At 54.2% G+C, this 15,317-nt stretch overlaps 1 protein-coding gene across 2 annotated transcripts; it reads right to left on the bottom strand.

Annotated features, from left to right (window-relative positions):
- Nucleotides 1-292: 292 nt before the first annotated feature.
- LSR (lipolysis stimulated lipoprotein receptor) lies at nucleotides 293-15,317 on the bottom strand. 2 transcript variants are annotated; one of them, XM_055552355.1, is made up of 10 exons: nucleotides 14,984-15,317; nucleotides 13,444-13,788; nucleotides 7,781-7,900; nucleotides 5,708-5,764; nucleotides 5,014-5,160; nucleotides 1,876-2,037; nucleotides 1,652-1,711; nucleotides 1,421-1,552; nucleotides 506-1,137; nucleotides 293-422 (listed from the first exon to the last, which is right to left on the bottom strand). In XM_055552355.1, the coding sequence occupies exons 1-10, from the start codon at nucleotides 15,120-15,122 to the stop codon at nucleotides 387-389; spliced, it is 1,830 nt and encodes a 609-aa protein (XP_055408330.1). In that variant the 5' UTR covers nucleotides 15,123-15,317; the 3' UTR covers nucleotides 293-386. The 2 variants fall into 2 exon arrangements, with proteins under 2 accessions (XP_055408330.1, XP_055408331.1); XM_055552356.1 differs by lacking the exon at nucleotides 5,708-5,764 and having other exon boundaries at nucleotides 14,984-15,314.

Genomic DNA, 15,317 nt, shown 5'->3' with positions numbered 1-15,317 from the left:
GCGCACGCGCGCCCCCGTCGACCGGACTGAAATGCGCGAAAGCGGATACCCCAGGCGCATGCGCACGTCTGGGCGGGGCCGGAGCGCGCACGCAGGGCGGGGCGGAGCTAGCGTGGGGCACGTACTCCGGGCGGTGGAGAGTCGGAGAAGGCAGAGCCGGTCCTCTCCTCCTGGCTCAGGACACAGGTCCCATGAGAGAACTGGACATGCGGCCTTTTGCAGACACACACAGCAGCTGTCCGGGCTCCCCACCTCGCGCGGCAAAACAAATGCTTTCCTCCAGACTCAAGACTTGTGATCAGAAGTTTTATTAGTTTTACGAGATCATCAATGATCCCTCCAATTAAAAAAAAAAAAGTACAAAAACTACATACAAAATGTTGAGATCAGACGACTAAACTTTCCCGACTCAGGGCCAAGTTCTGCAAAGGAAAAAGAAAGACGGATGTGAGCCAGGGAGGACTGGAGAAGAGTCCAGGAAGGCTTTTAGGGCCTTATCACTCACCTTCTTAAGCCTCCGCTCCCGTGAAGCCTGGGAGTCAGTCTCAGAGTAAGGGGGAGGCGCTGGAGGGTAGTAGGCCTCTTCTTCCTCTTCCTCCCTGTAAGGCCTCCTCTCCGCTGGCCCCTTTTTCCTCAAGGCCTCTTCTAGTAGCCGCCCGTCATAGGGGGGGTCCCTGGATCTGGAGCCATCATCCTGAGGGTCCCGGGAGCGCTGGTAGCGGGCCCGAGGGTCAGCATGAGGTTGGTCCCTAGACCTGAAGTCATCGTAGTGGGGATCCCGGGAGTGTGGAAAGTGCCTGGAGTCGTCTTGGTCTTGGTCATAGAGGTCATCGCGGCTGCGACTTCGCGGCGGTGCATAGGCCCGGCCTCTCCTCCCACTGCTTGGGGGAGATCTCCTCCCTGATTCAGCAGAACCCGGCCGGGTAAAGTCATCCAGAGCATCCACAGAGCGGGCTCGGGGCCGCCCCGCACCTCGGCTGTTCCCTGGCCGCTCCAGGGGGGCCTCTTGCTCCCACCGCCTGGAACTCCGGGGGGAGTGGTGACCCCATTCCTCATCCCTGATGGGGGTGAGGCCAGGGCCCCGTGAAGGCTGGGATCTCCAGTCGTCTTCGTGGAGAGAGGTGACTTCACTCATGGCTGTAGGGAAGGAAGGTGTCTCTTACTGGTGGGAGGCGGTCAGGACCTAATGTCAGGAGCCCCGGGGCCCAGTAGTGTCACTCATTTGGCTCATACATTCTCAAGGGAGCCCCAGGCTTCTCACCTATTTAGTGATGATCTGCAGGGTTCTGTACACTTCACTGTGGCCATGGTAGGGAATGAGGGATTGTGTTCAGGATGTGGAGCAAGCATCCCTGGGCAGTTATCAGGGAGACCTGCTTCCCCCAGCCCCCTCAAGAATCCCTCAGATCCTAAGGCTTACCTCGTTCTACACGGCCATTGGGGGGCCCGGGTCGAGAAGGGTCGAAGTTGGCCAGCTCCTTCTCCATGTAGTATAGGACCCGCATGGAGTCGTCCTGCTGGTTGGCCTGAATCCTGTAGCCACTGCGGATCTCTAGGGACAGGAGTTGGAGGTGATCAGTTCCAGAGGTTGGATGCTGACCACCCCACCTCCCCTATAGGCATGTTCAACTTCGTAAGGATTGGTTCTCACCAGAGGTCACGCTGCTGTCTGTGTCACGAAGCAGGGGTACCCGGGAGCTGTGGCCGCCAACTGGGGGAGACTGGCTGTCAGGAGCAAAACCCTGCATTCCCAGCCCCCTGCCTTCTGCCCCCAATTCCCTCTTCCAACTCCAGACCCCTTAATAGCCAAATGCCCAGCCTCCCTGCATCCCTCCACATCCCACCAGCTACTCCTGGCTGTCCCCAGGGCCTCACCTGAGCTATTCCTGTCGAAGTCTCCAGAGTACCCATTGTAGAGAGGGCCCATGGGGATCATGGCTGGCGGGGGCGGGGTCTTGGCAGGGGAGAGGTGGGCGTAGGTGCTGGGGGCGTAAATGCTTGGGACGCCAGAAGTGGCAGCTTTGCCTGCAGCATATACTGGGGAGAACACACAGCATGAGAAGAGCCCCAGGGCCACAGGTCTTCTCCCCAGTCCCCTGTTGAAGAGCTTCCCTGGGTGCTTGGTTGGTTGCTATAGGGTCCCTGAGGTCAGAGGACATGAGCTGCATTGAGTCCACACCTCCTGAGCCATTCTCACAAGAGTTTTAGGATGGGAGGGTGTACGCCGGCGGCCCCAATCAGGGATGCCAGTTTGTTTGACAGTACAGTGGTTTCCCAGCATCTGACAAGGTTTTATGTCAAACTCTGCTGCCAACTTATAGGACACGGCCACCCTGGACCTGCGTTCTTACAGAGCGACAGGGACAGAGGTATCTTGTAGATAAACACCAATGTGTTGGACCCACAAGCCAGAAATAAGTGTTCCCTTTGACATCCAAGCCCTTGCGCTAGAAAAATGGATCATCTGGGGGCAGGGATCCCATGCCTGCTCCCCTTTCATGCCTGCTGGGTCCTCCCTGCAGGGTCTTCCAGACCCCGAGGTGATGGGAAGCCGTCTTGGGAACCTCAGCATTCACTTCCTCAGCCAACCAGCAAAGCACCTCCTCTAGTGTTTCCACCTTGGGGGCCGCACCCATCCCGCCCCCGCCCGGTTCTAGGCTTGACAGCTCAAGGGCACATCCTCCCCAGCACCCTCCTCCCCGGGCAAGAGGCTGGGGTCTGGTGGCTGCTCTGAGGCAGAGTCACGGGCCTAGGCAAGTTGCTTCCGTCCCGGAACTCCAAAGATGATGTAACGCTCTGTGTAGGCCAAGCCCCACTGGGAAAATGGAGTGGGGCATCGGGCTTAGAAAGCTCCCTTCACCCCAATTCAGCTGGGCAGCAGAAGGCTCAGTGCTTACCCCACCACACCGAAGAAGCCCCTCAGCAGTTGGCGGATGTGCTGTTTTATAATTAGCTCTGGGAGTTGCTGCTCTAGGACGGCTCAGGAGGGCTGTGGCTGTGGCAGAAATAACAGGGCCTCTGGCGGGGAGTTAATGGGATCTCAGTTTGGGGGAGCAGGGTCTCAGGATGGAGGAAATTGGGCCCTGGGACTGGCATTCACAGTCCTGGTCTCTGCCTTAATTAGCGCGGTTAACTGCAAACTTGTTTGCACCCCTGGGGGGAATCCCACCCCACCTGTGAAATGGACTAACACCCACTCCCGCAAGTAATAAGCAAGATGCCCACAACTAAAAATGTTGAGAGGGAGGAGATGGCCAGTGCGGGCCTCCAGAGAGCAGTGGATTTGATTTCTCCAGGCAGCGATGAAACAGGTTGCCCACTGCTGAGTTCAGTCAGTGACCAGAAAATTAGCCAGCATGGTCTGAGCCGTGCCCCGTGCTGGGCCCTGACACACAGCATTTCCCTTAATGCTCATGACACCCCATGATGGCAGGACCCTGCAGAGGAGGAAACCAGCTGCTCACCTGAGGTCACATGGTGTGAGTGGTGGGGGCTCTAGTTTGCATCCTGGCCCTCGGTCATTACCGATGCTGACAGCAGCAATGTCTGGCAGCTGTGGGCGTGGAACGCTCTGTGTAGGCCAAGCCCCACTCTAAATGCGGGACACACCAGTTCACCGGATCCTGACTCATGCTGTACAGCGGGCTCTGCTGTGGCCCCATTTTACAGAGGAGGAAACTGAGGTTGAGAGGGCAAGTCCTTCAGTGGACTTCCCAACAGGTAAAGAGGTCCAGCCAGGCCTCAAACCTCCACCTGCCCAAGCTTGCGATGACTGCCTATGATTTTAACCTGGACTGTGTTAATTACACTGGAGTCATGGCGCATGGAAACCTTAAATATCAGGATGCTAACACACATCCATCTGAGCCACCTGGGTAATTCTTTCTACCACGTGTTCACTCTTGGCCTAGAAATAAGCAGGTGCCATGAGAGAGGGCAGGGCTGTACCTCTGTTGGTTTCCCAGTCTAGGTGCTCCTAACATATAAAGTTATTTCTTTCTAGCCTCCAGGGTCATCTGTCTGTCAACCAAAGATATGCTAAACTTGACAATGACAAAGGAAAAGTGAGGCACCCTCACTGAGAACTAGTAGAGAAGTATGTTTTCACAGCCTACTTTCAGTATAAGGAACAAGAGAGCAGGTATGTCTGGGTCTAGAACTTCCATGTCAGAGTTGATAGAAACTTCCCAGTAACTGAGTACAGAGGTGCTCTTGGGAAGGTAACCAGGGAACTGGCAGCACTGACGTCCCCAAGGGGGGAAGTGGGGCAGCAGGAGGGAGGTGGCTCTCTCTTCCTTTCCCGCCTCTCCTGTTTGCTTTTTCCCCCTCTACCTCGGGTCCCATGTCTAATCCCAGACCCTCTCTGATGTGCTCAGTTCAATTCAGTTCAGTCGCTCAGTTGTGTCTGACTCTTTGCGACCCCATGAACCGCAGCACGCCAGGCCTCCCTGTCCATCACCAACTTCCGGAGTCCACCCAAACCCATGTCCATCGAGTTGGTGATGCCATCCAACCATCTCATCCTCTGTCATCCCCTTCTTCTCCTGCCCTCAATCTGATGCGCTGGATGGTCCTTACACAGCATCCGTGGAAAAATCCAGCATCCTTATGTGGCTGTGGGTTGTTAAAAGGTGCTTAAATTTGGTGGGGCTGTAAACCTCACTTGGTTTCTGACCTTTTTCACTTCAGATTTTGTTTTTAAAAGGACTTTTACTTCCTGGTGAACAATGTTTTGTACTATTTGAAATTTTTTTTTTACCTTGTGCATAAATTATACCTTCAAAAGGAAAGACTTGAAATAAATGAAAAGTAAAAAAATAAGTGAAGAGTTGAAGTATGTAAATGATAATGTAAAAGAGCAGGTCCTCCTTGGCCCACTTTTCCCCAAACTACTCCCCTCATGACCTCCAGAGTGACACTGTCCCAGGAGGCAGGCAGACGGGCGCCTCCTCCCCTTGGACCCAGGACAGACGCCGAGTGGGAGTGGACGTGCGGCGGGTGAGGGGTACTCACGGGCCTCGGGGCAGCAGCACTTTTCCGGGCAGCAGGGGCACCTGACGTAGCAGCAGCAGGTATGGGGGCAGCACTGACACCAGCAGATGCCCAACAGGAGGATGACGAGGAAGGCCGCCAAGCAGACAACGACCACAAACAGCCAGTCTGCAGGGACACAAGAACTGGCCCTGAGCCAGGAGGCCTGGGAGGGAATAGGGATGTGGGCACTGGGGGCGGGGTGGCGGGGGAGGGGGTAAGGGCAGCGCATGTCTGTAAAGCCCATCGGGGAAGCTGCAACCCCAGCCCTTGTTGGAGTCTCCAAGCCAGGGGCTGGGGTGCAGCGCAGAGGGATGCCCGCTCCACTACAAGCCAGGTCCGCCCCAAGGTTAGGGAACCCACCCTGGGCTCATCTGGACAAGGCAGTAAACAAGAGCAGACCTAGCCAGAAGAAGATGGGCTGTAGCCTTGAGAGGGGACAGAGCCAGCTGCCCAGACCCCGAGCGCTAGAAGAGCACCACAGGCACCAGTCACGGGAGCCCTCTGTCTACACCCCAGGCCCCTCGCCAGCCAGCCCAACCCACAGCCCAGAGCCAGGCCGCTAGACGCCCGGAATCAGTGGGGTTATTAGTGGGGTCCGAGCAAACTGTGTTTAGAAAAGGGGGAGAATACTTAGAAGCAATAGGTGGTATGTAGGGGGACTCCACCCCCGTACCTTCCATGGGCCCCGCCTGAAAACCAGGTAAGAGCTCGGCCACCCCCGAGGTCCTGCCTGGAGGGACAAAAGAGAGACAGATTATGCTGACCAGGGCCAGCCCAGGCCATCCCTGTCCTGAAGCCCAGCTCCAGGCGCATTAGGGTGGAAGAGATGGGATAGGTGCCTAGGAGGGTCCTAGCATGCGGTTCCTGCCCTCCACACCCCCATCCCCTGTGGGTGCTGTCTTCGAGAAGGCTTGTGTCACATGATTCACTCACTCACTGTCCCCACAGAGGATTCTGTTGCCCAGAAGGGTGCCAGGACACATCCCATGAGCTCAGGAGGTGGGACCTCAGTTTGGGATTCCATCTCTTCCAGAAACACACGGTCCTACCATCTCACGTAAGAAGGACAGTCCTAGTCCATGAGGCTCAGGAAGACAGTACACTAGGGCCCAGGAAAATGTCTTAACTGTTTTGTAAAGGCTGAAGAAGAAAATGTAACAATACTGAATACATAGTAATGAATGGTCTTTGTAACAATCTAACTGTAAAAGAATTTTTGTTTTTAATCTGGAGGAAGAAGCCCTTGAAAGCAAAAGTGCCTACAGTCCAGGGGGCCTCCTCTGGTGGTCCAGTGGCTAAAACTCCATGCTCCTGCTCCCAGGGCAGGGGCCCTGGGTTCAGTCCCGGGTCAGGGAACTAGATTTCACATGCTACAACTAAGAGTTTGCAACTAAGAAAGACCCGTCGCAGCCAAATAAAAATAAATACAATTTTTAAAAGTGCCTTACAGCCCATAAAAGTCACAGTATGGCCCAGGTTCTCTGCCCACCAAGGTCCCCTGTGCAAGTTTCATGGCCCAGCTGGTGCCTCCTTTAGGTGCCACCCACCACTCGGTGCTGCACAAGTGCTGTATCTCCAGGGGTGTCCACACACCTGGCTGTACATCAGCACTCCATGCCGCCTGCCCCCAGGAAGGGGCGTCCAGCAGGTAAAACAGTGGTTCTCAAAGTGTGGTCCCATCCCGGAGGCCAAGCCATGTTCCAGATAACTAAGCCACTGCCCTTTTTACTCTCCTTCAGTAGAGATACAGCGGAGCTTTCCTGAGGCTCCATCACACGTGATGATGTCATTTGCTCTGATGGTAATGCTTGTGTGCCAGTTTCAATTTCTAACATGTCAAGCAACTGTAAATGTAACCCACAAAAACTTAAACAAACCTTCTTTGAAATCCTCAGTAACCTGAGTGTAACTGGCTCCTGAGACTAAATTTTGAGACATGCTGATATAGACTGCATTTTACGGAAGAACACGCACGAGTTCTGTGGGCCGTGGGTGCATGCATTCTGTCATCCAGACATGAACTCTTGTCACGTGATCTGAGCACCCTGGGGCGTGGTCCCCCATCGTGTGCTCGTTCACACGTGGGTCACCTTGCATCATGCGTGTGATGATGGCAATGTGTGGCCCAACAGCATGTCACATATAGCACGTGCCACATGGGACTATATGTGTCGACCGAGAACAGAGCATCTGGCTAACAGCAGCATCCCTTTCACACGTGGCTGGGGGCCTCACAGTGGGGCAGGGGCTGCTGGTGGGTATCCCAGGCCACTCCTGGGCATGTGGGGGGAGGGTTTGCTTGAGGGGAGCACTAACTATGCAAACCACACAGCACCATCCCAGCAGGGCAGAGGGACTACAGGGTGAGATGTAGCCTTGGTGGGAGGGGGAGTTGTGGGGTAAGGGTGAAGCAGCCTCTCGGTTACACACGCCATTACCCCTCCTGGCTCAATGCGCATCCACTCTGACCATTTCTGTGCTTAAGGACTGAGGCCAGGAAGGGGTAGAGGCCCCATTCCTCTCCACTCCTGGTTTGGCTCTGGCTTATTTGAAATGTTGCGGGGTGGGGGAGGGGGTCCCTGTCTGGGGTGGAGGATACAGATAAGCCCAAGTGACTGGTGGTGCTGTGGGGGGAGAGCGAAGCAGGCAACGGAGCACAGAGAGAGAGCAGGAGGGCAGAGGGCGGACACACAGGAGTATCAGGAGAGGCCCATCCCCAACCCCGTCCCTCAGGGCCCAGACTCACCCAGGACGATGAGCTCTGCGTAGGCCTCGTTGTTCCCCTGGAGGTCCTGGGCTGAGACCACAGAGCAGTAGTACACACCGCTGTCCCCCCAAGCTGTCTGGTCGAAGGTCAGGTCAGCATCTGTGGCAGGGGGTAGACGGGTGAGGGCCAAGCAGGTGAGGGGCGCCTGGGGGGAAGGGGGCGGGGGGATTCAATCCCTCATCCTGAGGGCCTGACACCTCTCAGGCTCTGTTCTAAACCCTTCACATGGGGAACTTCAAGCAGTCTGTGAGGTGGGACTGTTATCTTTCCTGTCTTGGAGAAAAGAGCAGTCTGCTGAAATTACTAATGAGCTGTATAGCTGTGGGGAAAACGGGGGTGGTGGGCCGGGATGGTCTGACTCCAGTCAGCTTACGGCCTCCACACCCCCCCCATGGCCCCTCCCCTCCCCTCCCCATCCCACCTCTCAGAACAAAAGTCAGCCCCCTGACACGACCCGCCATGGAGCTTAGGGCAGACCTAGGGACTGGGGCCTGGGTAAGGAGGCAAAGATAAACAGGTCAGATTCCAGGAAGCAGGAGACTTCCACACCCAGCAGAAGGCGGGGGTGTGAGGGAGAGACTTAGACCAGTTCCCTCCTCCATCCAGCTATCAGTCCCCACATTCCAGATCAAGGCCCAGGGCTAGGGACGCTCCTGTGACACAGCCCCAGGCAAGGAGCCTGTTAATTACAGCAATAATGAAAGTCTTTCCGCACATCCGGTTTCCTCTGTACTCCTCAGGCCCTAATTAGTTAAATCCCTCAGCCATTCTGCGGGGTGGGCCCGCTGGGCAACTCCACCTTGGGCCTGTGGCACACAGGAGGTAGTAACCACAGGAAACGGCCAGAGACATCCTCACAGAGCATCCTCACAGCCTTTCTCCCCAGCTGCTCTGGCTCCCGGGGACCTACCCAGCACCTGCCCCACGGACCTCCAGCCCTTCCCCAGGACGGCTCAGAGGGCAGCCACTGTGTGTGCCACACTCTTCAGTACCCGGGCATCAGTCAGTTGCCAAAGGAATGAAACAACCAGAGCCTTCTTCCTTCTTTGGAAAGAAGACCTCACATCCATAGTAAAACCTCCTTTCAGTGCCTATCTACACCGTTCCAAGGGCTTCCCGGGTGGCTTAGCAATCAAGAATCCACCTGCCAGTGCAGGAGATATAGGTTCGATCCCTGCGTCAGGTGGATCCCCTGGCAAAGGAAATGGCAACCCACTCCAGATTTCTTGCCTGGGACATCCCATGGACAGAGGAGCCTGGTGGGTTACAGTCCATGGGGTGGCAAAAGGGTTAGACACAACTTAGTGGCTGAACAACAACGACAGCACAACATTCCAACGCCTTACCCTGGCCCACAAGGCCTCTGGAGCCATCTGACCACTGGTTACCACACCAGCCTCATCCACACCGTCCTCCTCTACTCGCCAGATCCCAAACACGCCGGCCTGCTCATTGTCCCCCACCACGTGCTGGGCTCACCCTGCTTTGGCATGCACTCCAGCTGTTCCTCTGGCCTGGCTCTGTGTTCTCAGACCCTCCCAGGGCTGGTTCCACCCCCCTGACACAGCTCCCCTGCCCTACTGCCAAATTCTATCAGCCTGCTTAGGGGCTGATGAGCCCACCCCCAGGGTAAGGTGGGCTCCAGGTGAGCAGAACCTGGAGTCCCAAGGCCCTGGTCAGTATCAGGAAAACGAACCCCTTTCCTCCTCACACTGACTTTCCTCAGTGTTCTAGACACGTGGCTGTCCTCAATTAGGCACATGATACAGTCATTCAGTATCTGACGCATTGAATGCATCTGATGTTTCAGGCAGTATCTGAGGTACTGCCATACTAGAGAGCAACAGTTCTCAAAAGTGTGCTCCGTGAAGCCTGGGGTTCCCCAGACGTTTTCACAGAGGGTCCCTGAGGTCAAAGTTATTTTTACCATAATAGTAAGATATTTGCCCTTTTCACTTAATCTCATGAGTGTAGTGTGGAGTTTTCCACAAGTTACAGGCATGTGTTATCACAATATACTGAATGCAGAAGCTGCTTTGAGAATCCAGCTTCTATGCAGCCAGACTGTAAGGAGATGTGCAAAAATATAAAAGCAACACCATACATTTTCATTAAAGTTTTTTTGTTTTGGGAAATATGGTTATTTTTTTCATAAAAGTATGTTATGGAGACTATAGTTTACTAGGGCTTCCCAGGTGGCGCGAGTGGTAAAGAACCCACCTGCCAATGCAGGAGACAGAAGAGATATGAGTTCCATCCTTGAGTCAGGAAGATCCCCTGCAGGAGGGCATGGCAACCCATTCCAGTATTGCCTGGAGAATCCCATAGACAGAGGAGTCTGGCGGGCTACAGTCCATAGGGTTGCAAAGAGTTGGACACTTAGCATAGCATGTGAAGCGGCTTAGCACAGCACGCATACTTTATCATCATTAAAAAAATGTTTAACTTTTCTCAGTTTTATAGTTGTAAAAACAAAGTTCTTTGAGGACCTCAGTAAGTGTGTAAAGTGACCCTAAGACCCACATGTTTGAGAACCACTGCTCTAGAGGACAGCTAGGAATCCCCACCCAGACAGGGCTCACGCTCCTAACTGGAAAGAGAGACAAATAAAAAATTTAAACATATTGCGCTTCAGATGGTGACAAGCAGTACCAAACTCAGACAGGAAGTGCCTCTGTCGTGGAGGCGGTGACTGAGTTTAAAGTGACGGGAAGGCAGGGTGACCTTGGGCACTGACATTCTCCTTTATGGTCAAGCATCCAGCCCCCAGTTATTGATTTTTTACTATGTGTTAGGTACCTTTGTATATATTCTTTCATGGAATCATCCTAAAACTCTAACCTACATTCTCCCAAATCCTCTGAATTCTCTATAACGCCCTCCCGGCCCATCATTTTTTCCACTTGTATCTTTGAATCAGACTCCGAACGCACCTCTCTAAAACCAGAACCCTAGACCAGGGCCCTGCCCAAAGCTGGAGTGGGGCCTGAAGGCAGCCCCTGCCCACTCCAAGAGCTCCTAGGCCAGGAGCTGATATCTGGTCCTGTGGGCCAGATCTGGGCCTCAATGCGTTTTGTTTGGCCTATATGATGTTTTCAAAACTCACAAAAAACATGGCTTTCCGGCTTCTTTTGATCCTTTCTAAGGCCTGAGTTCACCTCCTTCCTCCCGGCCGCACCCTGTTCCCAGTCTGGGTCTGGTCCTGACATCACCTGGGCTGGGCACTGCTCTAATTGTTTTAGATACAGGGAGAAAATGCCAGGTCTCCAGCTGGGCACAGGAGCTGGGCTTCCCTCCACCTCCCTGGGCCTCTGGTTCCTCATCTGCACAACGCAGAGGCAGCCCTCGTGATCTCAGAGGGCTCTCAGGTCCAGCGCTACCAAGTTGGGGTGCACATGGTTCCCAAGCAGCCTGAAGAGGTAGAAATAGGGCCCCGATCTAGGTGCCCCATCACCCAAAGCGGGGAACAACGGAAGTGGAAGCGGAACCACCCAAGCTGAGGCACACCACTCTGGCTTGCCCAGGACGACTTTCACTTTTGAAACCTGGGTGGCTGGTGACCCTAAGAACAGCAGAGGCAACTCTGCTTTTCTCCATCCTCAAAGCTGAAATGGAGGAAGCTCCCGTGGCTACTGGGCTTCCTGAAGGGACATACACACAATGGATGTTTATAAATCACAGCCTGTATCAAACCCGGACCCAGGGCCTGTGGGCCTCTGGAGCAGGAAGAATCTGCCCCAGATGGAGCCCGAAGGTCACTCCAATGATGGACTCAGCAAAGGGGACACGATTCCAGCCAGCCTTCAAGGGCACTCTCAGTACGGGAGTTGTCCTGACAGTGCTGGCCGGTCATACCTGATCCAGGCTGGAGAAGCCCCTGGATTATGGGGTAGGGACTTATAGAGGCTGAACCCCAGCCAAAAGTCTTTTATCCACATGAACAGCTGCCCAAGGAAATTCAAGGCCAGCAGGGCTAGTCCCTCCCCGAAGCAAGACTGAGAGGCTGGGTCCCTGCCCATGATCCAGACAGAGAGGGAAGGGGTGTGCTCTGAGGCCTGGTTTCCTGGGGTCTACAAAGGGATGCCCCCTTCCCTCCTCTGCCCCCATGCCCATGATTAAAATACTCATCCTTTATCCCTTGCCCGCTGCTGCCCATCACCCTCCTCTCTGCCCACTGGATTCTTTAAGGCCCAGTCCCAGTTCCTCTTCAAATTATATTCACAGCAGTCTTGAATCATGATCACCTATCACCCAGGTGGGGTTTCTTTGTAGCACTCGGCAGCACCCTCTGAAATCCTCTTACTCTTTTGCTGCTTATTTGTTGCCTATTTCATCCCACGAAAGTATCGCCTCCTTGAGAGCAGGGATCACCTGTCCTGATCACCTCTCTAGCTCCAGCAACTACCATAGCTTCGGGCGCTTAGATGATGCCCAATAAATGCCAAGTGAATGGATCAATGAATGAACAACTTCCCCATCCCTAACCTGGTCCCAAGAGGCACCTCCTATGAGCAGGGAGCATGACGGTGAAGGACAAGGGCTAGGTTCAAATCTCAGTGCCAGACCTTTACTATGTGTGCACCAAGATGAACTATTCGATCTCTCTGTGACTCCGTTGTCCTGAGTGTAAAATGGGCATAAAGCACCTGGCAAGATGTAGGCTTTCTCCATTAATATCCCTCACTCCTTCGGTTCACTCCTGTCACCTCCTCCAGGTGGGTTCTTTGCTGACCTTCCTGGGTAAGCAGAGGGGTTACTAGCTTGGAGACTAGGCCCCAAAGGGCTGACTTATAATCCCACTAGCTATGTAACCCTGTGCAAGTCACTTTAACTCTCTGGGTCTTTGTAAAGTGACAGTAACAGAAGCTACTTACTCCATTATTATCATCTAAGTGAGCTAATTCACATCAACCTGGATTAGAGCCTGGCACACAGGAGGCCTTTTATAGGTTATTAGTTATATGCATGCATGTGTGCTAAGTCGCGTCCTGCTCTTTGTGACCTATGGACTGTAGCCCACCAGGCTCCTCTGTCCATAAGATTCTCCAGGAAATACTGGAATGGGTTGCCATGCCCTCCTCCAGGGGATCTTCCCGAGCCAGGGATCGAACCCATGTCTGCTGTAGCTCCTGCATTGCAGGTGGATTCTTTACCACTGAGCCACCAGGAAAGCCCCTGTTACTTATATAAATTTTACTTATTGTTGCTGATATTACAAGTATTATTACAGAACCCCTGCCTCTCTCTCCATTACCCACTTTTCTTTACCTTTAAGCACTTGAAAGTATGTGTTTATTATTGTTGTTTAGTTGCTAAGTCGTGTCTGACTCTTTTGTGGCACCATGAACCATAGCCTGTCAGGCTTGTGTTTGCCTTATTTGTCTGTCTCACTGGAATTCAAGCTCCAGGAGGGAAGGCATTTGACAATTTTGTTTACTGCTGTATTTCCAGGGCCTCAAGTGGTGCCTGGTATACGTTAGGTGCTTGATAAATCTTTGCTGTTAGAGAAAGGGATGGATGGATGGGTAGAAGGAAGAATTCATCCCTTGGCCAGTGCTTTCAGACACCTATGCTGATGAACTTCTAAGAGGGAGCCAACACCAAAACTCAAGCCCACCCCGTCCAATCCCCTGCCCACATACTTCCTGTGATGGTGATCCTTCGGCCCTGATAGTAGTCTCCCAGGGTCACGGCATTGCCCTGCTTGGTGGCCACAACCCTGACGGTGCGTGCGCTGTCCTGGCACTCCACGTAGGGGTTGTAGCCTGGGTTACCAGCCGCCAGCTGGGCGTTGAGCTGGTTATCAACACTGGCAGGAGAGAAGGCATCAGCGATGCGGTCCCGGCAGAAAGACTTGTACTTCCAGATCACGATGGGCGCCGTGGGGGTCGTGGTCAACTGGTAGGTGCAGGGCAGGGTCACGGGTTGGAATAGGATCACCACGTGGTAGGGGTCTGACACAGTCACCTGGATGGCGCTGGTGGGGGCTGAGGACAAGAAGACAGTCAGCAGAGGGACCGCTATGAGCGCAAGGAAGTACTTCAGTGGGAAGAAGCCACATTACTCGTCACATCACTGACATTTACAAGTGTATGGTTTTAGAGAGTGCCTGGCACACATTGTTCCTTAATCCTCAAGGCAGCTCTGATAATCATGCCCATTGAAGAGACCCAGGGGGTTGAAGTGGCCACTGCAAGGTCACACAGCCAGATTCCTTGGAACATCCTGTCCATTCATCTAACCAAAGTACAGTCTCTGCAGAGTGCAGCTTCCAGTCCCCTCTTCCCTTGGCCACCCTCTCATGGAAAGGGTCTGTGGCCTGCACAGACAAGTCCAAATGGCCCCCCCAAAGCCCACAGTGCTTGAGGCCCCCTTTCAAAAACAACCAAGTGTTCCAAGTTACTCCGGGTTTTGTGAATTTTGGGGGGGGGGGCGGGGCGGAGGGGAGGGTGATTCTGGAGTTGTTTGGATTGCTTCACCATATAGTAGCTAAACTCCCAGTTATGTCACCACCAGCCTTTCACCTTGCCCTACCCAAAGCCATCTCAAATGAATATGCCAAAACTGCTTGCTGAAAGATAAAGTCCCCCTGAAACCCCCTGCCCAAACAAACATCAGATCCAGCAGAAGATGGTTTCCAAGTTAGGTCATAAGTCCGTTTCACCAGACTCTTACGCAGATATTCTTACGACATGACTGGGTTAGGGGGTGGGGAATTTTCAATACCGCACCCACCCGACGCCTGGGCGCTGCTTCTTGATCTCACCCCCTAGGAATCGTCCGATCCAGCCCTCAGGTGCCTTCTCCCTGTTACCCCAAGACTCAGAAATCTCGACCTGCTACCGAGTCCTCATCCCCGCCTTTGTCAGTGATCGGGTGGTCCTTCACCCCCACCCCACAAACAGTCCCATTCTCCCTGCGGCTCCCGGGTTCGCTGTCCCGGGAGTTTCACTTCCTGTTATCTCTGAACAAGGGCGGAGGAGCGCTCTCAGGCACTAACAGAGACTTCTTCTCCCTCTGGCACACAGGGATCTCCGGAGACCTTGGGGATCAGGAGGTCTTAGTCTCTGCGCTCCCCCTCCCCCAGCTCTCCTGCCTCTCGGGTGCTGTGGAACTCCAGGCATCGCCCTTCTATAGTGCCCTCCCGGCGTCCTGCAGCACCAGGGACCCCGCGCTCCGTACCTGTGCACAAGGAGCTCAGAAAAAGCCACACGAAGACCACCGCTCCCCAGCTCAGGGTACCCGGGCAGGACTCCAGTCCACTGGAGAACAGGCGGGCCAAAGGCGCCATCGCGGCCGTCTGGGCGCGTCGCGCCCGCATGTCCCCTCCCAGGTACCGGGAGGGTAGGGGGCGCGGCCCCCACCAAGACTGGGAGGGGTGCCTGCTCCTCCCCTTCCCGCTTCCGCTCCTTGTCTCTATTCCAAGCCCACTCTACCCTATTCTAGGATTTTTAACTAGAGGAAACATAGTTGATGAAGAGCACGCGTCCAGCTTGCAGGGAGAAACTTGCTTGTC

The sequence above is a fragment of the Bubalus kerabau genome, chromosome 17 (genome assembly GCF_029407905.1).
Source record: "Bubalus kerabau isolate K-KA32 ecotype Philippines breed swamp buffalo chromosome 17, PCC_UOA_SB_1v2, whole genome shotgun sequence".
In the NCBI taxonomy this organism is placed as follows: Eukaryota; Metazoa; Chordata; class Mammalia; order Artiodactyla; family Bovidae; genus Bubalus; species Bubalus kerabau.
Note: the sequence above shows the minus strand (reverse complement) of the source record. Positions and strands in the feature narration are given on the sequence as shown.